Source organism: Pelophylax lessonae, assembly GCF_965119305.1.
Source record: "Pelophylax lessonae genome assembly, chromosome: 2".
In the NCBI taxonomy this organism is placed as follows: Eukaryota; Metazoa; Chordata; class Amphibia; order Anura; family Ranidae; genus Pelophylax; species Pelophylax lessonae.
In genome coordinates, this window is record NC_138769.1 from 166,687,196 (window position 1) to 166,711,512 (window position 24,317).

The 24,317-nt window shown below is 50.4% G+C and overlaps 1 protein-coding gene across 1 annotated transcript in view; it reads left to right on the top strand.

Moving 5' to 3' along the window:
* The window catches only part of PRDX4 (peroxiredoxin 4), a gene marked incomplete at its 5' end in the record, with an annotated part of 62,110 nt that overhangs the window by 32,223 nt on the left and 5,570 nt on the right, over window positions 1-24,317 (top strand). The window contains one exon of the mRNA XM_082246853.1: window positions 8,213-8,247. Coding sequence (XP_082102979.1) covers window positions 8,213-8,247 — 35 coding nt within the window. The remainder of the gene's footprint in view (window positions 1-8,212; window positions 8,248-24,317) is intronic.

Here is a 24,317-nt window from a genome sequence, read left to right on the forward strand (position 1 = left end):
GTTTGCAGGCTGCTGTTTCATAACAATCGTTTTTTTTTTTTTCGGTTTTAGGAGTTTTTTTTCTTTCTTGGGTGAGCTCCTGTTCCTGGCTGAGCTTTGTTACCCAGTTGGCTAAGTTTAGCCTTTGGAGTTAACATTTACTGTCTGATCGCGTTCTCCCCACCCCTCATGCCTATAGTGCTTTGGGACGTCCCAACGGTCTAAGAAGTTTAAGAGCTGCGTTTGTCAGACGATAGAGAACTGGATTTTTGTAAGAATTTGCAATAAAATCCTCGAGTCAATTGACAGACTCAACGCCTGCCCCTCTGATTTGGGGATGGTTTTGTCTTTCACTGCTTGCAACGAAACTGGTGTGCTGGAGCAGGGTGTGTGGGGTTATGCCTATAGGGACAGCCTCGTGGGTGTGGTGTAATTGCTTTTTTCTCTTACGTCCTCCGACAGTCGCCGCCTCTTCATATTCGTCACATATGGGGTATTAGACTTTGCTCCGAAGGAGTAGCTAGGCAACAGAATATGTTAACAATAAAGCTTTAACATATCCCACCCTCAAGGGGTGGTCCCCTCAGTCAATACCCTCCTACTTCCTGCAACCATATCTCAGTTTTAATGTCTAGCTTGTCAGGAGTGGCTGGCTCTCTCTGTGCTGGGACTTTTTGTCCCAGACTCTTTCTTCTTTTTGATATTTTGTTTGAGTTTTCTCTCTACCTTTACTTAGCTGTTATTTTTGTCAGCATTAGTTAGTTCTTCGGACGAAGAGGATCATGCGGACTGGGTCTCGGGCTGATCCCCCTGGTCGCAGGTCGTGGGTCAGTGGCTTCCCAGTCTGCCATCGAGCGTTCAGCCAGGTAACGCTCCTGGCACGGTGAACGACCCATCCCTGTTCGGTGCAGGGATGATTGGTGAGGTGGCTACCTCACCGGACGCTGTGCGGTTTCTGAACCGCCATTGTGTGCGTCTTGGATTGCGACTCTCCCTGCCTCATGTGCAGCGGCTTGTTCGCCTGTGCGGGTTCCCCACGCCATGTGAGGTAAGTGTATCTATGTGGGGACCTGTCTGTCTGGGGGGGGTCTCAGTCTGGGACTGTGTAACCTGCCTTTAATCACACTGCTTGTCTCCCTATATCTCGGCTGCATGCTGTGGGCTGCAAGGGGGGGGGGAGCTGTATGACACTGAGTATGTCAGGCTGGGCAGTGTGAGGAGCTGTGTGCTGTGGGGCATGTTTTTAATGGCATGTTGGGGCATATACAGCGATCGCTGCGGCGATCTAACATGTATCCATATAATGGGATAATATTGTGTGTGATTTTGTGCACTGTGGAGCGGCGATTTCGGCGCCAAACGGCGCCATTTTACCGGCGCCCGCTCCGGCCGCATGGTTTACATGCACGGCGGCCATTTTCTTGTAGCCTCCATAGGCTTACATAGAGCGCCCTGGCAGCATCACTTCCTCTCTCCTGGAAGCACCGATCGAGGCAGCAGCAGCAGCGGAGTCTCCTCAGGTTTTATCCTTCTATTCCTGTGTTCCATTGCCTGTATTCAGTCTGTATATTCCCTGTGGGGGTCTCATTGTGCCTGAGTGTGGTGCGGTGGGCTGCGCTTGCCGCGCTTGCTGTAAGGGGGCAGTTAACCCTTGGTTGTCTGGCATACAGGGGCAAATGGATTCTCAGGAGGGCAAGTTTCCCACAGTATTGGTGGAAAGCCAGGGGACCGCTGTTTCCCCCCCAGGGGGGGATTTGGCCACGATTGTGGCTGGCCTTGCTGCACAGGTGCAAATGCTGGTGGCTGCTCAATCTACTAAACGGCCCAGAGTTGCTCTGTCCTCTGATTCTGAGGGTGAAGGTGATGGGGCTGTTCTGGCGGGGACCCCCCTATCGGGGTCCCGCTCCTCTCTTGATCTAGTGGGGTCTGAGGTGGAGGCTGAAGTTGAGGGGGTTGATAATTCTCCCCCTGGCTCGCCTGAAGAGCTTGCAATCATGGATGAGTTGATTGCTTCCATTAAGCAGACGCTACGTTTGCAGGACGAGGTGTGTCCCCCAGCTGCCTTGGCGGCTTATGGGACGCAGAGAAAACGCAGGACGCCGCAGGTTTTTCCCTGCAATGCTGATTTTCAGCGCGCTGTTAAAGACCAATGGCGCGATTTGCGCAAGCCTTTTGCGGTACCAAGTAAATTTAAGCTGCGTTATCCTTTCTCGCCTGCCACTGATGAACGGTGGTGTGTGCCTCCGCCAGTGGATCATGCTATTGCGGTTTTGAACAAAGCCACTGCGATCCCTGCAGAGGGATCCCCTGTTTTCCGTGATGCCACGGATAGGAGACTGGAGTCTCTTGCCCGTCATACTTATTCTGTTACGGGTTCTATGCTTAAGGCTCTGTTTGCTTCTCTCATGGCGGCCCAGGCGATCGCAAGTTGGACGCAGATGCTTAGGCGCGTCCTAGTGGCCGATTCGGCCTCGGCGGCGACCCTGGATATGGTGGATCAGATCCACCAGGGTGTCATGTATCTGTGTGATGCGGACCTGGACCTGATTCCGTTGGCCGCGCGTGTGCACAGCGTGGCGGTGTTGTCTCGCCGCCTGGTTTGGTTGAAATGTTGGTCGGTGGACCAATCTTCACGTAAAACCTTAGCCAATCTGCCTTATGATGGGTCTCGCCTTTTTGGGGAGTCCCTGGATGTGTTGATTAAGGGGATTACCGGGGGTAAGAGCACTCTCTTGCCCCATTTCCCCAAGGCTAAGGGGGCTTCTGGGAAGAAGCATGCTCATTTTCGGCCCCCTCAGGGGTCCTTTCGTGCCTTTCGGCCGCACTACAAGGGCAAACCGTTCAAGGGCCAGGGCTCTCAGAAGAAACCCTGGTCTGGGAAACAGAAGTCCGGCCAATCCGGACCTGCGGCCCATAACAGTTCGGCCTGAAGGGGCGCCCTCACCCAGTTTTGGGGTGGGGGGACGCTTGCTCGGTTTTCTTCAGCCCTGGTTGGCCCGTGTGCGGGACAGATGGGTTCTGGAAATCGTTCGATCTGGTTACAAGATCGAGTTTCTCTCTCGGCCAGAGAGCAGATTTTTTCCCTCAAATCTACAACTGTCTCCAGAGCGCCTGCGGGATCTGCACCTGGCGGTGCGGGACCTGAGGGCTCAGGGAGTGGTGGTTCCGGTGCCTCATCGGGACAGATTTCGGGGGTTTTATTCCAATCTGTTCACCGTGCCCAGAAAGGAGGGCAAGGTTCGTCCTATTCTGGACTTGAAAGCTCTGAACCGCTCTGTGCGGGTTCGCAAGTTCCGCATGGAATCCCTGCGCTCGGTGGTGGCTGCCCTGGTTCCGGGGGAATTCATGGCCTCCATCGATTTGAAGGATGCGTATCTTCACATCCCCATATTCGAGGGTCATCAGAGATACCTTCGATTTGCCATTGCGGAGGATCATTACCAGTTCGTGGCGTTGCCCTTTGGGCTCGCCTCGGCTCCGCGGGTCTTCACCAAGGTGCTTGCACCGGTTCTGGCATTATTGAGAGCCCAGGGCATTTCTGTCCTGGGGTATCTGGACGACATTCTGATTCGGTCTGCGACCAGTCAGGGTCTGGAGAAGGACCTGTCTGTCACGATGCAAACTCTGCAGGAGTTCGGTTGGACGATAAATGTTCCAAAGTCGACACTGAGTCCGTCGGTTCGTCTTCCCTATCTGGGAATGATACTGGACTCGGTGCAGGCGAAGGTCTTCCTGCCGGAGGACAAACTCAGGACTCTTCAGGAGGAAGTCAGGTCCCTCAGGGACGTTCCGAACTCGTCTCTGCGGACGTGTATGAGATGTCTGGGATTGATGGTCTCGGCTTTCGAGGCGATTCCTTTCGCGCAGTTTCACACGCGGGGTCTCCAGGCGGAGATCTTGTCCAAGTGGGACGGGCGACCTCAATCTCTGGATCTTCAGATCTCGTTGAGTCATCGCACCAGGGAAAACCTTCTGTGGTGGCTCCAGTCCCCGTTGGTGTCCGGGGGCAAGTCGTTTCGTCCGATCTCGTGGACGATAATCACCACGGATGCCAGCCTGTCGGGCTGGGGTGGTGTTCTGGGCGTTCTGTCCGCCCAGGGGACCTGGTCGGAGGGGGAGTCTTCCCTCCCGATCAACATTCTGGAATTGCGTGCGATAAGGCTCTGTCTTCATCGCTGGACGGACCGGCTGCAGGGCTGCCCGGTTCGGGTGCAGACGGACAATGCCACGGCGGTGGCCTACATCAACCACCAAGGGGGCACCAGGAGTGCCCGAGCGGCTCGAGAAGTGGCCGACATTCTGTCTTGGGCCGAGACTCATGTCCCGGCGATAACGGCGGTTCACATTCCGGGAGTGGAGAACTGGCAGGCGGACTATCTGAGTCGCCAGACCCTGGATCAGGGGGAATGGTCTCTCCACCCGGCTGTCTTCCAGATGTTGTGCGCGAAGTGGGGTCTTCCAGATGTGGACCTGTTCGCGTCTCGCCTCAACTACAAGGTGAAGAGGTTCGTGGCAAGGACGCGCGACCCTCGGGCAGACGCGTCGGACGCGTTAGTGGCCCCGTGGCATCAGTACAGGCTGATGTACGCGTTTCCACCGATTCAGTTGCTGTCCCGGTTCCTTCGCAGGTTACACTCGGAACGCAGCACGGTGATTCTTGTGGCACCGGACTGGCCTCGCCGGTCCTGGTACGCAGACCTCGTGAATCTGGCGGTCGACGCCCCCTGGCGTCTGCCTCTTCGGGACGATCTACTGTCTCAAGGACCGATTTACCATCCTGCTTTACAGTCGCTGGCTTTGACGGCCTGGCTGTTGAGACCGAGGTCCTGAAGGAGAAGGGTCTCTCTCCAGAGGTTGTTCATACCTTGATCAACGCGAGGAAGTCTTCCTCGGGAAAGGTTTATTACCGTACTTGGAAGGCCTATTTTGCCTGGTGTGAGTCCAGGGGGTTTTCACCCCGCACGTACTCGGTTTCCCGTGTGCTGTCTTTCCTTCAGACGGGTGTCGATCAGCGTTTGGCGCTGGCTACGATAAAGGGTCAGGTGTCTGCGCTGGCCGTTCTGTTTCAACGTCCCGTGGCTTCCAACTCCTTGGTTGGCACTTTTATTCAGGGTGTGCGGCATCTGGTTCCTCCTAGGAGGGATCCTTTGCCCCCTTGGGACTTGAATCTAGTCCTGTCTGTGTTACAACGTGCTCCTTTTGAACAGATCAGGGAGATATCGTTGTCTATGTTGTCCAAAAAGGTCGCCTTTTTGGTGGCGATCACTTCGGCTCGCAGAGTGTCGGAACTGGCGGCTTTGTCCTGCAAGTCTCCGTACCTGGTTGTTCATTTGGATAAGGTGGTCTTGCGACCTAATCCTTCTTTTCTGCCGAAACGAGTTTCGGAATTCCATCTTAACGAGGATATTGTTTTGCCTTCGTTGTGCACGAAGCCTAAACATCCAAAGGAGGTGAGACTACATTCTCTGGATGTTGTTCGGGCGATTAGGGTTTACCTTAAATCGACTGAGTCTTTTCGAAAAACGGACTCCTTGTTTGTTCTTCCAGAGGGTCCTCGGAAGGGCATGGCGGCTTCCGCCTCTACCATTGCCAAATGGATCAGGCAGACCATTGAACAGGCCTATGCCTTGCAGGGGAAGGTTCCCCCTGTGCCTGTGAAGGCGCACTCTACTAGATCTCTGAGTACGTCTTGGGCCTGTCGTCATGGGGCTTCTGTAGCCCAGGTGTGTAAGGCGGCGACTTGGTCGACCGTACACACTTTCACAAAATTCTACAAAGTAGATGTTCAGGCATCGGCGGATGCTTCCTTTGGCCGCAAGGTTCTTAGTGCGGCTGTTCCCTAGGGTCCCTTGTTGGGGACTCCTGGCTGTTGGGATAAGTTTTGTATCCCCTGGTTTTTTGTCTTTTCCTGGGTTGTTGCTCCTGTTGAGCACTTATTTTTGCTGTTGCCCAGCTGGTTTCCTTCCTTTGGTAAGGTTCCTTTCTTTGATGTGGAGACTGCGTTGCCTTTCGGCGCGGATGCGTTTCCCACCCCTCATGTTTGCACTGCTTTGGGACGTCCCCATATGTGACGAATATGAAGAGGCGGCGACTGTCGGAGGACGTAAGAGAAAACGGAATTTTTGTAAAATCTTACCTGTAAAATTCCTTTCTCTGAGTCCTCCGACAGTCGCCGCCCCCGCCCCTCTTTTGGGGTTTGAATGTATACTCTACTGCTATTCCACTAAAACTGAGATATGGTTGCAGGAAGTAGGAGGGTATTGACTGAGGGGACCACCCCTTGAGGGTGGGATATGTTAAAGCTTTATTGTTAACATATTCTGTTGCCTAGCTACTCCTTCGGAGCAAAGTCTAATACCCCATATGTGACGAATATGAAGAGGCGGCGACTGTCGGAGGACTCAGAGAAAGGAATTTTACAGGTAAGATTTTACAAAAATTCCGTTTTTCCTGCCTATTACTACTCCTGCAGGGGCAGCATAACCCAACAGTATAAGAGCTGCGTCTGTCAATAGACTCAAAGGATTTTACGGTAAGTTCTTACAAAAATCCTGTGTTCTTGCTTTCTATTTTCAGAGTATACTGCTAGGAACATAGTAACAACTCACGTCCTTAAATGACGACAATGCTCATTCATACTGATCAATGGAGGAGCACTGTAGTTGCCCTAACTGTTCACTCAATTCAGTTCTCAATCTGTTTTTGCGGACTAAGCTAAAATAAGCTGGGCAATAACTTCACATCGGGATAGAAATCTTACAGAATGACCTGAACAAAATAATGGTGTGGGCAACTGCATGGCAAATGAGGTTTAATGTGGAGAAATGTAAGGTAATGCACTTGGGGGCTAAAAACAAATGCAAACTACTCACTGGGGGAATAAAGAATGGAGAAAGATCTGGGGGTTCTAGTGGAAGACCGACTGAGGAATAGCATGCAATGTCAAGCGGCAGCTGCCAAATCGGGCAGAATATTGGCATGTATAAAGAAAGGGATGTACTCTAACTATAATCCTGCCACTTTACAGAACTCTGGTCTGGCCACATCTGGAGTATTCAATCCAGTTCTGGTCACCAATCCTCAGAAGGAATGTGCTGGAGAGGGTCCAAAGAAGGGCAATGAAAATAGTTAGGGGATAGGAGGACCTTTCATTTCGAGGAGCGACTGCAAGCATTAAACTTATTCTCGTTGGAAAAGACTCTGAGGGGACATGATGGCAATTTACAAATACCTCAATGGTGATTCCAGGTAGGAAAAACTATTCACTGTTAGGGAGTGTAAGATGATACATGGCCACACAATGAGATTGCAGGAGAAGCGACTTAACCTTAAGCTACGTAGGGAGTTTTTCACTGTCTGGGTGATGAGAATGTGGAACTTTTCCACAATTGGTATCGGTGGGAAGTATGGCTACTTATTGCTCTCGGATGTGCATCTCCAAAAACACAATATACAGGGATATGGGAAATGATTGTCACTGACACACACCTACACATGTTGAACTGGATGTACAAGTCTTTATTTAAACTTGCCTACTATGCTACATTGTTCACCCCTGTGTTTTTAGTGTTTTGCGGAAATGCACTTATGTCCATTTAACATGGTTTCCTATGGATCTAGTTCACATCTGTGTGCGTTTTGAGCGGGTGACTTTTTTGCAGCAGATTGCGTTTTGCGTGTGAGACTTCAACGGACCGCACCAAGAATGCAAGTGTCACATTTTTTGTGTGGAGGGAGCCGGCGATTTTTTTTTTTGTTCTCGAATAGGAAAATGGGACTTTTCATGTGATTTGACTTTGTGACTTTACACTGTGGCTCTCGGTAGCATCAGTCTCATTAAAGTAGTACAGAAACCTTTGTCTGAAGTCGCATGTTAAGGTTTAGGGCTAGGACCAAGTTAAGGGGCAAGGGTTAAAGGTTAAGTTTAGCAGTAATTGTTAGGATGCTACCCCTAGCAATTCTAACTCTAGTGTTCAAAAACGCAACACTGCAAAATGTGCCAAAAGCATCAACCACAACCTGCTCAAATGTGAACCTAGCCTATGACTTTTTTTTTTTTTCCTTTTTAGCAAGAATTGTATATTTACTAGACCAAAAGATGGCAAATACAAAATTAATTGTTGGGAGTTTACAGACATTTTAAACTTTTGAATATTTTTTGTGAGAAGCAAACTATGCTTATTGATAAAGAACAAATTTTGATCAAAGCTTTTTTTTTTTTTTTTTCCCCAAGTTTGCCCTGCTGGTTGGAAACCTGGCAGTGAAACAGTAAGTATACATCTATTGGTGTCTGTCAATGGTTAATTGCTATGTATGTATGTGTATTTCTTGGGGTTCATTTTATAGATGGATAGCCTTCTTTCAACTGTCTGCTTTTGTTGCTGGCAGCAAAGGCCCACTTTTAAATTCTACATTTTAGGTATAGGGACAAACTGCACTGTATTAGGCAGACCTCTTTTCTTGACTTAAAGATCTAGTTAAGTCTGCTTTTTAATTTTGTATCTACAATTAATCCTGTAATGAGGCTTATTTGTAGAGACAGTGATTATCTCCAAAACGTGCATGGTTTTAAGAGATTTGCACATCTATAGCAAATGGGTAATGTCACTGGCACATTCACTCTGCTCTCTGGACAGCATTCTTGAGTGCCGTCCATTGAGTGCTGTGACTCCCGTGCGAATGCATGGGAGTGGCGTCATTCAAATGGCTGGAGCCTGTGAACCCAGAAGGAAGACCGGGTAAAGATGGAAGCCCTGTCAGTAAGTGTCGCTGGAAGGATCTGTTTCACAGGTAAGTCTCTCATAATGTGTATGCATACTGGCACATTATGCCATTAACTTGCAGGGGACACTTTTTTACTACTGTACTACCGCTAACAGTAAAACCATCGATTTTTAAGTTTAAAAAAAGTTAACATTCCCAACATGTGTGAAATGCTAGCGGGTCGCATTGGTGTACTCTCAACTAACTGTCAAGCCCTCCAATGGCTGGTGTCATACAGAATCACCTGTGCAGCATCATGGCAGTTGCAGATTTAACAGTAGCCAAGATGGCAGCTTCCTTGGCTGAAAACAATGGGAGGGTTTACTTCCACTTAAATGTAAAAAATTAGAAAAACTTGATTTGCCATGTTGGCGTTCTTTTGAAACCGCTTAGTTGCCTCCTGCTGTCCTCTTATTAAGGCTTCAATGTCATATATGGTAGCAAGAAAGTATGTGAACCCCTTGGTACTAACTGGTTTTCTGCAGTAATTTGCCATAACAGGTCATCTAAATCGCAACAATAGACAACACAATGTGCTTAAGGTGGTTATTTTAATAGGGAAAAAAAGCGAGACTTTACAAACATGTTATACTTCCTTTGCACAGGGCAGCCCAGATCCTCCTCTTCGGGTCCCTGGCTGGAGCTCCTGGCCCCTCCCTTCTGAGTGCCTCCACAACAAACAGTTTGCTGCAGCTCCTTGAATTTGTTTGGCCCTGCCCCCTCTCTTCTGACTGGCTAGCGGAGTTGACGGCAGCAGGAGCCAATGGTGCTGTGTCTCAGCCAATCGGGAGAGAGATTCCCGGATGGCTGAGGCACTCATGGACATCGCTGGATAGAGAAGGGGCTCAGGTAAGTATTAGGGGGGCTGGGGGGAGCTGCTTCAGAGCAGGCTTTTTATCTGACTACCTTCGGACTTTACAAACCCTTAAAAGTGAATCTCCACTCAAAAGGTGAAGCTCCGTGTATCTGGCACTTTGCAGGGAGAAACGGGTACCTGGTTTTGATGGGTACCCGCTCCCACTTCATGTGATCTCGCTGCGGTGTGATCACTCAAAGTCGGCCACCCCCCTCCTTTCCCCACCATCGGGACCATTCAAAAAGCGCAGTGCACTATGCGCAGTAGGGAACTGGCTGTGAAGCTGTGAGGCTTCACTGCCAGTTTCCCTTACAGGCAATGGTGGAAACATCAGCTGGGGCGCCCACATCGCTGAATTCAAGGACAGGCAAGTGTCCCAATATTAAGTCAGCAGCTACAGATGTGAACCATGCCTTGCAAAGAGGAGCTCTTTGAAGACCTACAATCAAAAGTAGTTGATCTGCATAGGGCTGGAAAGGAATTAAAGCAATTTCCAAATTGGCATCAATCATTTAAGACACTGATTATAAATGGGGACTGTTTAGTACTGTGGCTACTAGAAGGGTGCATCCAGCCTAGATAACTAAGGCACAACTTAGAATAAAAACTCAATCAACCAGTAAAGGCTTGAAGACATTTCCTGGAACTAATAAACATCACTGTTCATGAGTCTACCATATGTAAATCGTTGAACTGGAGAGTGTCCATGTCAGAACACAATCGCAGAAGCTACTGTTTTTCCAATAAAAAAGCATTGCTGTGCATCTGAGGCTTTCCAAAGGGCACCTTGCAAACAGCAAGGCTACTAGGAAAATGTTTTTTGACTGAAGCCCAAGTTGAATTGTTTGGGGAATTGTACTCAGCCCTATGTATGGTGCAAAAAGGCACAGCTTACCAACATCAAAACCTCATCCCAATGGTGAAGTATAGTGGAGGGAACATCATGATTTGGGCTTACTTCGCTGACTTTGGGCCACTACCACTTGCCATCAAGCGGAAAATGCATTCCCAAGTTTAACAAATCTTCCTAGGTATCAGGCTGCCGACACAGCTTAGAAGTTGGTGGATGCGGTAGGGCAATGACCCTAACCATTGAAGTAAATCCTCAAAACTGGTATAAGAAAGAATGCCATTTGGAGTCGCCCAGTCACTCCTGACCTTAACCTCATAGAAAATATAGGTCAGGCAGCGCTAAGCAAATATACAATATCAATCTAACAATACTGATATCACACATTTTATATGTGAAACAATGTGACAAAATGTATGTATAACCCAATCTAAATAGAATCACTTAAAACTGTCCATTCCACAAAGTGCTCCACTTAAAAATTTTAATTAAAATTTTAAATGCGCTTCCAAATAGTGAAGTCCTAAGCACACCCCCTGGACTGCATAAAATCACCAGTATAGTTTTACATGAGTCTCTTTCCCTTTCATATTCCTTTTCAGTGGATCTCTGTGGGTCTAGTGGATCTCTGTGGGTCTAGGGAGAGGAGGATTGTACCACTTTTTTTTTATTTTTATATCCGTTCAAAGTTTATGCTGTCTAGGTGTGCTTGGGACTCTTTAACTCTCGCATTGAACAGAGCACTAATGGACTTTCTACTCTGGGTGGATCGCTGTGTGGAATAGTGCATATTTGTCACTATTTGGAAGCACATTATTTGAACTTTTAATCCAATTTCTTATAAGTGGAGCACTTTTTGTGGCTTGTGGAATGGGCAGTACATTTTTAAATGTATTTATAACTTATTTTGTGATATCTGCAATTGTTATATTGACAGTATATTTGCTTAGTCCGCCTTTTTTAATTTTCACACATTTATGTGTTAAAGATAGCTGCTGTAATAGGGATTCTTTACACTTAATTTTTTATTGGGTGCAGCGCTGTCTGACTTTTATCATCCTTGACCCCATAGAGATGCTGAGGAATAACCTTGAGTCATTCATGCCAGACATCCTACAGAGGAGTCTGAGCTGAAGCAGTTTTGTGAAGAGGTTTGATCTAATTCCTCCTGAATGTTGTGCAGGCCTGATCCAGAGCTACTGAAAGAGCTTGCTTGAAGTCTTTGCTGCCCATATTCACTCCAAGGGTTCACTTGCTTGTTCCTACATCACTGTGAATACTTTATAGGTGTGTTCAATAATGTTTTTTAGCAGCTTAAGCGCTTTCTGTTTGTCTATTACTACTTAGATGAGGATCAGATCCTATTTCATGGAAAATTACTGCTGAAGAAGTTGAGTTCCAAGGGGCTCACATACTTCTATGAATTAATTTTTTTTTTTTTCACTTTTTGGCTGGAGTTGCAACTAATTTTCTTTAATTACTGATCAAAGTTTTACAATTTCTGTGGTTCAGTTGGATGAGGGGTTAAGGGGTCTTTTGGAAGTCGCAGATCTTTCCACCCTGTAATCCTATGCATGCATAATGGCTACATAAATTTATCCCTAGAATTTCTTCTCTAAACATGTAACATTACAAATTTGTACCTGCATAAATTGTCTGCTTAAGACTATGTTCCTGAGTCTAAACTATATCATACTAGTGACCTATCATTTCTTCGGATAGTACACTAGGAGTGGCAATGCAATGACCTATTGAAAATGGATACAAAGGAGAGTGCCAAAAGCTCTCTATCTGGGATAGTTTGTACCTCTGCTACTGTTCACATGCAACCTGACAGTCCAAAAATGGCCCCAGAACACTACCTCAAGTAGCCCTGGTGCACCTGCTTCTGGATACATTTCTCTTTTTTTTTTGTGAGGAAAGCCACTCCCCACCGTGGGACCGCTGTGCTCGGAACGCTGTGCTCAATGTTGGTAATCTGCACGTCGACTCAAGTCGTGCAATCCACACCACAAGCTGACACTTAGGTGATGAAACCATGACTGGAGTCTCCAGACCATACAGGCAGCCAATCACCCCGCAACCTAGAGAATTTACCACCGTTGCACCTGCACAAGATAAACTATCCTCCCCACCCCTTTCTCCATCCCAGTCCAGGATTACAAACTAGGATAAAACAAACAAGATGTCAAAACAATTCAACTTGGGTTTCATCAGTCAAACATTTTCCTAGTAGCCTTGCTGTTTGCAAGGTGCCCTTACGCTCCATGGTCAGGGGCAGCCTGCGTGGCCACCCCCAATCTTGAGACTTTGTTACACAAAGAAAAGTGGGGGAAATGGGAGGGCTCAGTCTTGCCTCAGAAGAGCCTAACCCATAGCACAATCTCAAATATGTTGGCATAAAAATCTGATTGTGCTATGTTGGGCTCGTCCCATGTTTGACTTGGGTATGCTACAGCGATTTGTGGTGGTGTTGCACCTTCCAGTGTGTGGAAGTGATCTGTTGGCTTTACACCTACCCATATGATTTTCCACTACAAAGCAATCGGTCACTCGCACCTTCTGTAGCACCCAGAAGTCTGGCCAGGCAGCACACCTATTAGCTTGTGAAAAAAACTTGACTGCTACTTGGTAAACACACTCTCTTACGTCCTCCGACAGTTGCCGCCCACTCATTCAGTCTTCACCAATGGGGTATGGACTTCATCTCCATAGGAGTAACTAGGCACAAGACTTGTTAAAAACAAAGCATTTACATACACACCTATGGGGCTGTCCCACTGGTCCAATACCCCCTGCCATCAGCATTCCCAACTCAGTTTGTCTTCTGCCTAGTTAAGGAGTAAGATAGGCTTCCCTGTGCTGGGGCTACAGTCTCAGCCTTCTATTTTATGATTTATTTTCTGCAAATGTGTTTTTTCTTTGCAATACTAGCTGTTTATTTTGTCAGCGTTTAGTTAGTCGGATCTTCGGATGAAGACGGCGTTGCGGAGCTGGGAGTCGCACTGGTCGTCCAGGTTTCCCAGGACAGAGGGCCTTATGGAATCCCAGCCCGCCATCGAGCGTTTAGCAGGCTATGCGTACGCCCTGGCCTCGCAAATGACCCATCCCTGTCCTCGGGGATAAAAGCCCTGGACGTCTCTCCCACGGTTTCCGTGTGTTGCTAGCGTCCTGCGTTTTTGGCTGACTGCACCCCCGCCATCTGGGGTGGGAGGTTTCCCTTTGATGTGAGGCACCCCACGCCATCGGGTACAGTAAGTACATTCTGTGTGGGGCCTCTGTCTGGGGCTGGCAGTCCTGTGTGTCTGTGGTATCCCCTAATATCTGTGTGTTTTTGGGGCTCCCTTTCTCCCGGTCCCTGCGGTGACTTTAACTTAGCTAGTTCGCTATGTGGGTGGTGGGGGTCCCTCTCCTATGTGACACTTTATGGTGTGTGTGTGGAGGTGCAGACACGTGCGGCGACCGCTGCGGGGTTAAAAACTGCCGGTCTGCCATTTTAGGTGTGGGCAGCATGCTGGCTTCACTATGGGTGCTTCTGCAGCGATGTATGTAGTGTATTTTGGCGCCTTACGGCGCCATCTTGTGTGGGGCAAGGTGTTCTCCTGAGCACATGTCGGCGGCCTTTTTTCCGGAGCCTCCCATTGCTTTCTATGGGCAACCATGTTTCCTTAGTCTGAAGTCCTAGTTCAGCCTCCTGCGGTGACATCACTTCCTTTTTCTGTACAGAAGAGATCGGCAGGCGTGTGGTTAACACTTGTGGGGTCTGTCTTTGCTGTTTTTCTGTGGTAATACCTCTGGCTATCAAGCTTATTCCTGTTTGGGGGTCTGCTTGCAGAATCCTTCACAGCGGTGTACTGCGGGGGATCGCGGTGCGCTTAAAGGGCCAGTACCTTTTGAGAAAAAAAATAAAAAATTTTGTTGGTATGGAGTCCCAGGACAGCAAATTTGCCCCAGCTTTGGTGGATGATTCAGGTTACTCTGAATCTTCTGCTCTGATTGCCGCACTTGCGACCTTAGCGTCCAAGGTGGATCTTTTGATGTCTGAACGGGATACTAGAAAAAGGCCTAGGGTCTTTCTTCTGATTCTAAATCTGACATGGTTGCTGTAGATAGTGTGCCCCTTGAGTGGTCTCGCTCGCCGAGGACCTCGCTGCTATGGATGCGCTGATAATTGCCGTTAAGGAAACACTACATTTAGAGGATGAGCCCAATCCTCTGGGAAAACAGTCCTCTTTTAGTACCCACAGATCCCGTAAGGCGGCGCAGGTATTTCCTTGCCCCGCTGAGTTCCACGAAACTGTGAATGAACAATGGCATAACTTGAAGCGCACTTTTGTGGTGCCAAAGAAGTTTCAACTCCTCTACCCTTTTGCGTCTCCTACAGATTTGCGCTGGTCTGTGGCTCCCAAAGTGGATCACACTGTGGCCAGATTGAACAGGGCCACTCTGGTACCCACCGAGGATTCTCCGGTGTTTAGGGATCCTACGGATAGGAGGCTGAAATCTCTTGCCCGACATTCCTACATGGTGGCGGGTTCCATGCTGAAACCTATTTTCGCCTCGGTCATGGTGGCTCAATCCGTGGTGAATTGGACCAAAGTGCTCAAACGCACCCTCGTGGCTGATTCTTCCCCCCCCCCCCCCCCCTACTACCTTGGAGATGGTGGACCAGATTTATCAAGGGGTCATGTATTTGTGCGATGCGGCCTTAAATGAGGCTCCTTTAGCTGCACGCTTATCTAGTGTCGCAGTGCTTAATCGCCGCTTGATTTGGTTGAAAAGCTGTTTGGCTGACCAAACTTCCAGGAAGACAGTGTCTGACATCCCTTATGCTGGGTCTCGTCTTTTTGGGGAATTCCTGGATTAATTGGTCCTGGATTAATTGGTTAAGGGGGTCACTGGGGGCAAGAGCACTCTGTTGCCTCAGAATCCTAAGGGAAAATTTTTCCGGGGTAAGTGGGGCCCTTCCTTCAAACCAAACCAGGGGTCCTTTCGTGCCTTCAAAGCACAGGATAAGGGAAAACGCTTTAGAGGCCAAGGTGGCCAAAGGAAGCCTTGGGCGGGCAAGCAAAAAGCTGCCCAGGCTGGAGCGGTGCCCCAGTCCGCCTCAACCCGAAGGGACGCCCTCACCCGTTTCAGGGGTGGGGCGACGTCTGCGCGGTTTTCTCGAACCTTGGCTGCTCCGGATTCCGGACAGGTGGGTTCAGGAAATCATTCGATCGGGTTACAAGATCGAATTCCTTTCACGGCCGGCGGACAGGTTCTTTCCCTCAAATCTGCATTTGACCCCAGATCGTTTGCAAGATCTTCGTCGGGCGGTGCAGGATTTACTCCCCAAGGGGTGATAGTCCTGGTGCCACACCAGAACAGGTTTCGGGGGTTCTAGTTGATTCTGTTCACCGTGCCCAGAAAGGAGGGCAAAGTGCGTCCAATTCTGGACTTGAAAGCTCTGAACCGCTTCATGCGCGTTCAAAAGTTCCGAATGGAATCACTCCGCTCGGTGGTGGCCTCTCTGACCTCGTGAGATTTCCTGGCTTCCATCGACCTCAAGGATGCGTATTTACACATCCCCCATATTCGAGGGTCATCGGAGGCACCTACGATGCGCAATTGTGGAGGAACACTATCAGTTTGTGGCGTTGCCTTTCGGTCTCGCTTCGGCTCCAAGGGTGTTTTACAAAGTGCTAGCTCCTGTTCTGGCCCTGTTAAGGGCACAGGGTATTGCGATCTTGGGATATCTGGATGATCTCCTGTTAAGGTAGAGTGCCAGTCAGAGCCTGCTGCGCGATCTGTCCACTACGGTTCAGACGTTCCGGTGGACCATCAACGTCCAGAAGTCGACTTTGTCTCCTTCGGTTCATCTCACATATTTGGGAATGGTCTTGGACTGCGCCCAAGCGAAAGTGTTTCTGCCGGAGGACAAGCTCCGGACCCTACAGAGCGAGGTCAGGTCCCTCAGGGACAACGATTCCTCGTCACTCAGGACCTGTATGCGGTCCCTGGGATTAATGGTGTCAGCCTTCGAGGTGATACCGTTTGCACAGTTTCACACGTGGTCTCTCCAGGCGGAGATATTGGCCAGATGGGACAGGCTACCTCGGTCCTTGGACCTGAGGGTGTCTGAGTCATCAAACCAGACTGGATATTCTGTGGTGGCTCCAGTCCCTGGCTGTAGCGGAGGGAAAATCCTTCCGGCCGCTGCTGTGGACGGTGATTGCCACAGATGCCAGCCTGTCGGGCTGGGGTGGTGTCCTGGGCAACCTGTCTGCCCAGGCACGTGGTCGGTGGAGGAATCGTCCCTACCGATAAACATCTTGGAATTGAGAGCGATCAGGCTGTGCCTGCTCCATTGGTCGGATCGTCTTCAGGGCTGCCCTGTGCGGGTGCAGACGGACAATGCCACAGCGGCCTACATCAATCACCAAGGGGGCACCAGGGGTGCACGGGAGGCCCAGGAGGTGACCAGTATTCTGTCTTGGGCCGAGACTCGCGTCCTGGCGATTTTGGCAGTTCACATTCCGGGTGTGGAGAACTGGCAGGCCGATTTATCTGAGCAGCCAGACCCTGGACCAGGGGGAATAGTCCCTGCACCCGGAGGTGTTTCAAATGCTGTGTGCGGAATGGGGATCCCCGGATGTGGATCTGTTCGCGTCCCGGCTAAACAAAGTGGGAAGGTTCGTGGCAAGAACACGTGATCCTCTGGCAGATGCATCGGATGCGTTGGTGGTGCCTTGGCACCGGTATCGTCTGATATATGCCTTTCCCCCCCGATTCAGTTGTTGTCCAGGTTCCTGCACAGGTTAGTCTCGGAACCGAGGTTGGTGATTCTGGTGGCCCCGGACTGGCCACGCCGGTCCTGGTACGCGGACATTGTTCAACTGGCCGTCAAGCCTCCATGGCGGCTACAGTTACGAGACGATCTGCTGTCGCAGGGACCGATCTTCCATCCTGCTTTACAGTCGCTGGCTTTAACGGCATGGCTGTTGAAAGCCAGGTCCTGAGAGACAGGGGTCTCTCCTCTGAGGTCATTCCTACTCTGCTCAAGGCGAGGAAAGCCTCTTCCGGTAAGATCTATTACCGTACTTGGAAGGCTTATTTTGCCTGGTGTGAATCCAGGGGCTTCTCTCCTCGTGCCTACTCGGTGGCGAGGGTGTTGGCATTCTTGCAAACTGGTGTGGATCAGCGCCTGGCGTTGACCACGATTAAGGGCCAGCTGTCTGCTCTGGCCGTCCCTTTTCAGCGCCCCCTGGCGTCAAACTGATTCGTACCTTTGTTCAGGGTGTGCGTCACTTGGCCCCTCCTTGGAGGGAGCCTCTGCCTCCTTGGGACTTGAACTTAGTTCTGTCCGTTTTTACAACGTCCTACCCTTTGAAAACATCAGGGAAATTTTTGTTGCCTTTTTGGTGGCGATCACTTCAGCGTTCAGAGTGTCGGAATTGGCAGCCTGGTCTTGCCGCTCCCCTTACCTGGTGGTTCATATAGAGAAGGTGGTCTTGCGACCTAACCAGTCCTTCCTTCCGAAGGTGGTTTCTGATTTTCACCTTAATGAGGACATTGTTTTGCCTTTGCTTGTGCGAATCCTAAGCATCCTAAGGAGTTTGTGTTGCATTCTCGATGTTGTCAGGGCTATCAGGATTTACCTGTCCTCCACTGACTCCTTTCGGAAGTCGGATTCTTTTTGTCCTTCCTGAGGGCCCTTGAGGTTATGGCTGCGTCTGCGGCGACCATTTCAAAATGGATCAGACAGACGATTGTTCAGGCCTATTCGATTAAGGAACGGGTACCGCCCTTTCCTGTCAAGGCGCACTCTACTAGAGCGGTGAGTGCGTCCTGGGCCTTCCAGCGTCAGGCTTCGGTGGCTCAGGTGTGCAAGGCTGCGACCTGGTCATCAGTGCACACCTTTTCAAATTCAAAGTTCTACAAAATTGATCTGGCATCGGCAGATGCCTCCTTTGGCTGCAAAGTTCTGTGTGCATCAGTGCCTTGATGGGGTCAGGTCGTTGCCTGCCCCTGTCTGTTGGGGGTTGTTGTTTTCTCCCCCTTTTGGTTATTTGCTTCCTGGGTGGTTGTTCCTGTTGAGCTTCTGTTGCCCAGAGGATTACCTTGCGGTTCATGTGAGGTTCCTTTCTCTGACGTGGGTACTGTTGCCTTTATGACGGTCACGTTTCCCACCCCTCATGTCTACACTGCTTTGGGACATCCCCATTGGTGAAGACTGAATGAGTGGGCGGCGACTGTCGGAGGACTCAAAGGAATTTTTACGGTAAGATTTTACAAAAATTCAGTTTTCGCTTACGTCCTCTGACAGTCGCCGCCCACTCATACAGTCTTCACCAATGGGTATTGACCTCTTATCCACAGGAGCAAGCTAGGCATAAGACTTGTTTAAAAACAAAGCAATTTACATACACACCTACAGGGTGCTGTCCCTCTGGTCCAATACCCCCGGCTAGCCTCATTCCCAATTCAGTTTGTCTTCTGCCTAGTAAGGAGTAAGATGGGCTTTCCCTGTGCTGGGGCTACATGTCTCAGCCTTCTGTTTTTATTACTTTTATTTTCTGCAAATGTTTCTTTGCACTACTAGCTTTTTATTTGTTTCTGCGCTTAGTTAGTCGGATCTTCGGAAGACTATAGCGTTTGCGGAGCTGGGAATCGGACTGGTCGTCCTGCCACTCCAGGACAGAGGATCTTATGGACTCCCAGCCCGCAATTTAGCAGGCTATGCGTGCGCCCTGGCCTAGCAAACGACCTGCCCCTGTCCTCTGGGGCAAAAGCCTGCAAGGTGGCTACCTCGCCGGGATGCCTCGACATGCGGTTTTGACCGTGCGACGCATCCTATTTCGGCTGACTGCCCCCCCCCCCCACCATCTGGGGTGGGGGGTTCCCGCGATATCGATGTGCCCACGCCGTATGGAGGGGTAAGTAACTTCTGTGTGGGGCCTCTGTTTGGGGATGACAGTCTGCATGTGTCTGTGCTCTCCCCTCATGTCTGTGTCCGGGGCTCGCATCCCTCCCTGTCCCTGTGGGGGCTTCTAGGCGCAGGTATCGCCATGTGGGGGTCCCTATCCCTGTCCACTTAGTGCGTTTGGGGGTGCAGACATGGCAGTGCGAAAAAACTGCGGGTCTGCCATTTTGAGTATGGGCAGCTGCTCTGGCCTCACTGTGGGCACTTTCTGCAGCTCTAATGTAGTTTTTTTGGCACCTTCGGGCGCCATCTTGTGTGTGGTAAGGTGTTCTTCTTTGCACATGTTCGGTGGCCATTTTCCCTGAGCCTCCCATTCAGATGCATTGGCAACCATTTTCCCTTAGTCAGTTCCTGTTCAGCCTCTAGCGGGTGACATCACTTCCTTTACTGTATCCAGAGATAGTTTCCAGCAGCGTGGTAACACTTCTGGGGGCTCTTTTTGCTGTTTTTGGGGAATATTCTTCTGTTTTCAGTGCTTTTCCCATCTCAGGGGGGTACCTTAGTGGGATCCCTATTGCGGTGGGTCGCTGCGATCGCGTCTTAAAAGGGCCAGCACCATAGTATTTTTCTCATGGAGTCCCAGGACTGCATATTTCTGCCCCCCCCCCCCCCCCCCCAGCCTTGGTGAATGATTCAGGTACTCCTGAATCTTAATTTTTCTCTTGCTGCCCCACTTGCGACTTTAGCGTCCACGGTGGATTTATCGCTGTCAGAGCACTCTGCATCTGAGTCTGATATGGTTGCCCTGTAAAGTGTACCCCTTAGGGGTCTTGGTCCTTTCATTCTGATGGGGAGGTGGGGAAGAAGATGGGGATGATTCTTCCCCCTGAAGCGGCTAGGGATGATTCTTCCCCTGAAGCGGCTAAAGGACGTGCTGCTGTGTCTGCGCTTATTGCTTCGGTTAAGGACACACTACATTTAGAGGATGAGCCCAACCCACCGGGTAAGCAGTCTTCCCTTGGGACTGGCAGAAGCCAAAAAGCAGCACGGGTGTTCCCTTGTCCCGCTGAGTTTCACGAAACGGTTAACGAACAATGATGTAATTTAAAGCGCCCTTTTGTGGTACCAAAACTGTTTCAATACCGTTACCCTTTCGCGTCTCCTACGGATTTGCGATGGACTGTGTCCCCTAAGGTGTGCTGAAGCCCTTCTTCGCCTCTGGTATGGTCTCAGGCTGTGGCTGATTGGGCCCAGGTGCTCAAACGCACTCGTGAGGCGGATTCCGCCCCTCCGACTACTGGTGGAGGTGGTGGAGCAGACCCATCTGGCGGTTTTGTACCTGTGTGACGCGGCCTTGGATGAGGCTCTTCTGGTGGCACGGCTGTCTGGTGCTCGAGCTGACCAGACTTCCGGAGAGACTGTGTCTTGACATCCCTTATGTGGGGAATCGTCTTTTTGGGAACTCTCTGGACGAGTTGGTGACGGGGGTCACTGGGGGCAAGAGCACTCTGCATCCCCAGAACCCCAAGGGTACGTTTTTCCACGGTAAGCGGGGCACTTTTTTTTTTTTTTTTTTTTTTAAATCTTTATCAAGTTCAAATTCACATACAAAAAACATAGAATAAAAAAGTAGTACAGAAGTGCATTTAGAAAAAAACAGAAGGCACAATCGGCATTATGTTCAGTCCGGACATCATTAGTGAAACAGGAGTGTCCATGGGGGTCAGTCAATCAGGCATTGTGAAGGCGTGTGCCAATATCGGCCAAACAGTAAGTACATCCAATGACCCCCAGGATGCGCCGCGTCTGTCAGTGCCGCCCAAAAAAAGGGGGAACTCCGCAAAGGAGCCCGGAGAGCCCGACAGACACCACACATAGTGCTAACATCAGTGCACATTAGTATCCACCTTACATCATATACTTCAGCAGAATCAGCCACTGGCCTCAGGGAAGAGACGTTGAGAGAGAAAGGCAGGAGGTAGAAAAAGAAGGGAAGAGACAGTAAAGGGGAAGAGACAAACGGGGAGGGTAAAACGGGTAGGGAAAGGGAGATCCGGACTGGGGGCGCGGGCCCCCGGCAGGAGAAGGCCAGGCCGGAGCCCTAGAGCTCAGCCGCTAATAATAGGTGTGTGCACATCTGAGATCTCATCAGAGTAATACATCCACCCCATCCAGGTGCCCTTAAAGCGTTCCTCCCTGCCCTGTGATGTGAGAACTCGCCGTTCCGCCTCCATCACCAGGTTGACCTCACGCTTCCACTCAGAAAACGTGGGGCAGGTGTAACTCCGCCAATGCCTCGGTATGAGGCACTTGGTGGCGTTCAGCAGGAAAGGGACTATACTACGTTTCTAGCGTTTGATTGAAGAGCGTGTATCATGGAACGGGTATTGAAGGGGAGTGCGGGAAGGAGGGGTAAGCGACAGCTTGGATACCCAAAGATGTACAGCGTCCCAGAAGGGTTGCAGTAGGGGGCACTCCCACCAAATGTGGAGGAAAGTGCCCACCTGGCCGCAGCCCCTCCAACAATGGGGGTCTGAGCCCGGAAAAATCCGGGCCAATTTGGCAGGGGTCCTGTACCATCGGGCTACAAATTTATAGGCCGACTCCTGTATCCTGGTGCTAATGCAGGAGACATGGGTCAAACGCAGAATGCGAGAGAGTTGTGGGGGAGCGAATTCTACCCCCAGCTCTCTCTCCCATTCCCTCATGAAATAGGGGGGCAAGGAGGAAACCCCACTCAACAATTTGTACATGTGCGACAGTAGATGGCGGGATTCCGGAGGGTCAACAAACCACTTCTCAAAGGCAGAGAGGCCAGTAATCGGTCGTGGAGCAGGCGGGAGTGTGGCGAAAAAATCAGTCAGCTGCCTATATCGCCAGTCGGACATCGGAAAATCGCCGAAGCGGTCGCGAAGAGTCGCTAGGTGTAGCAAATTTCCCACAGTAGTTTGCCATCAGCGTTCCAAGAGCGAAAAAAGCGTACATCCTCTCCCGGGGGGAACCAGGGAAATCCACCCAGGGGAGCCAAAGGGGACACGCCGGAAGACATGGCGCCAGACATGTTAAGGCCATCCCAGATACGAAGTGTGGCTATAGTCAGGGGTGACGTCCAGGCCGACAGTCCACGATCACCTGGCTGAATCCACGGGGCACCCGCAAGATTCCGTCCCGCCAGCGTTTTCTCCAAGGGAACCCAAGGTTTAGATAGACCATCATGCGCCCAGATCAGCATACGAACTAATGCCATAGCCTTGTAGTATAGTGTGACATCCGGAAGGCCGACACCACCGTCGGCTTTCGTCCTCCTGAGGACAGCATAGGCCAAGCGTGGGCTCTTTTCCCTCCAGACGAATTTTAGAAAAGCCTGTTGCAGACGTTTAAAAAAGGATACAGGTAAATGCATGGGAACCGTGTTAAACAAATAAATCAGGCGGGGGAGGATGGTCATTTTAAGCACGTTTAATACGGCCAAACCACGTTACCGAGTGGGACGCCCACGATTCCAGGACAAGTCGCCAAAGTTCCTGTCATATAGAGTTTTCAAGTCAGGGGAGATGTTCACGCCGAGGTATGGGAGGTAGTCTTCCCGCCATCTAAAGCCAAAAGATCGCTGTAGAGTCAAAGCCAGGACGGGGGGCACATGAATAGGGAGCAATTCTAATTTATCGTAATTGATCTTGAAATTGGAAAGCCGCCCAAACAGGTCCAGTTCACGTACCAAGCGGGGCCCTTTTAAACCAAACCAGGGGTCCTTTCGTGCCTTCCAAGGCACAGGACAAGGGGAAACCCTTTAAGGGCCTGGGTGGTCAGGAGGCCCTGGGCTGGCAAACCAAAATCCACCCACGCTGGCCCGGCGGGTCCTTCCGCCTCAACCTGAAGGGACACCCTCACCCATTCCAGGGGTGAGGGGACGTCTGCTCGGTTTTCTCGAGCCTTGGCTGCTCTGGATTCCAGAAAGGTGGGTTCGGAAAAATCATTAGATCGGGATACAAGATCGAATTCCTTTCGCGTCCATCAGATTGTTTCCCTCAAATCTTCATTTGACCCCAGATCAGTTGCGCGATCTTCATCGGGCGGTTCAGGATCTCCTCGCCCAAGGGGTGGTTGTCCCGGTGCCTCATCGGGACAGGTTTCGGGGGTTTTACTCGAATCTGTTCACTGTGCCCAGAAAGGAGGGCAAGGTATGTCCGATTCTGGACTTGAAAGCTCTGAACCGCTTCGTGTGGGTTCAAAAGTTCCGCATGGAATCCCTCTGTTGGGTGGTGGCCTCGTTAAGCCCGGGAGAATTCCTGGCTTCCATCGATCTCAAGGATGCGTATTTACACACCCCAATATTCTAGAGTCACCAGAGGTTCCTCCGGTTTGCAATCGCGGAGGAACACTATCAGTTTGTGGCGTTACCTTTCGGTCTCGCTTCGGCTCCAAGGGTGTTTTACCAAAGTGCTGGCTCCTGTTCTGGCCCTGTTGCGGGCGCAGGGGATTGTGATCTTGGGGTATCTGTACGATCTCCTGTTAAGATCGAGTGCCAGCCTGAGCCTATTACGCGATCTGTCCACTACCGTTCAGACGCTCCAGGAGTTCGGGTGGACCATCGACGTTCACAAGTCGACCTTGTCCCCTTCTGTTCGTCTCCCTTACCTGGGAATGTTTCTGGACTCTGCCCAAGCAAGTCTTTCTGCCGGAGGAAAAGCTCCGGACTCTGCAGAACGATGTCAGGTCCCTCAGGGACAACGACTACTCATCACTCCGGACCTGCATGCGGTCCCTGGGGTGGATGGTATCTGCCTTCGAGGCGATAACCATTTACACAGTTCCACACGCGATCTCTTCAAGCGGAGATCCTGGCCAGATGGGACAGACTTCCTCAATCCTTGGAAAGGATTATCTCTCTGAGCCGCCACGTCAGAGTAGATCTCCTGGTGGCTTCAGTCCCCGGCTCTGACAGAGGGGACATCCTTCCGCCC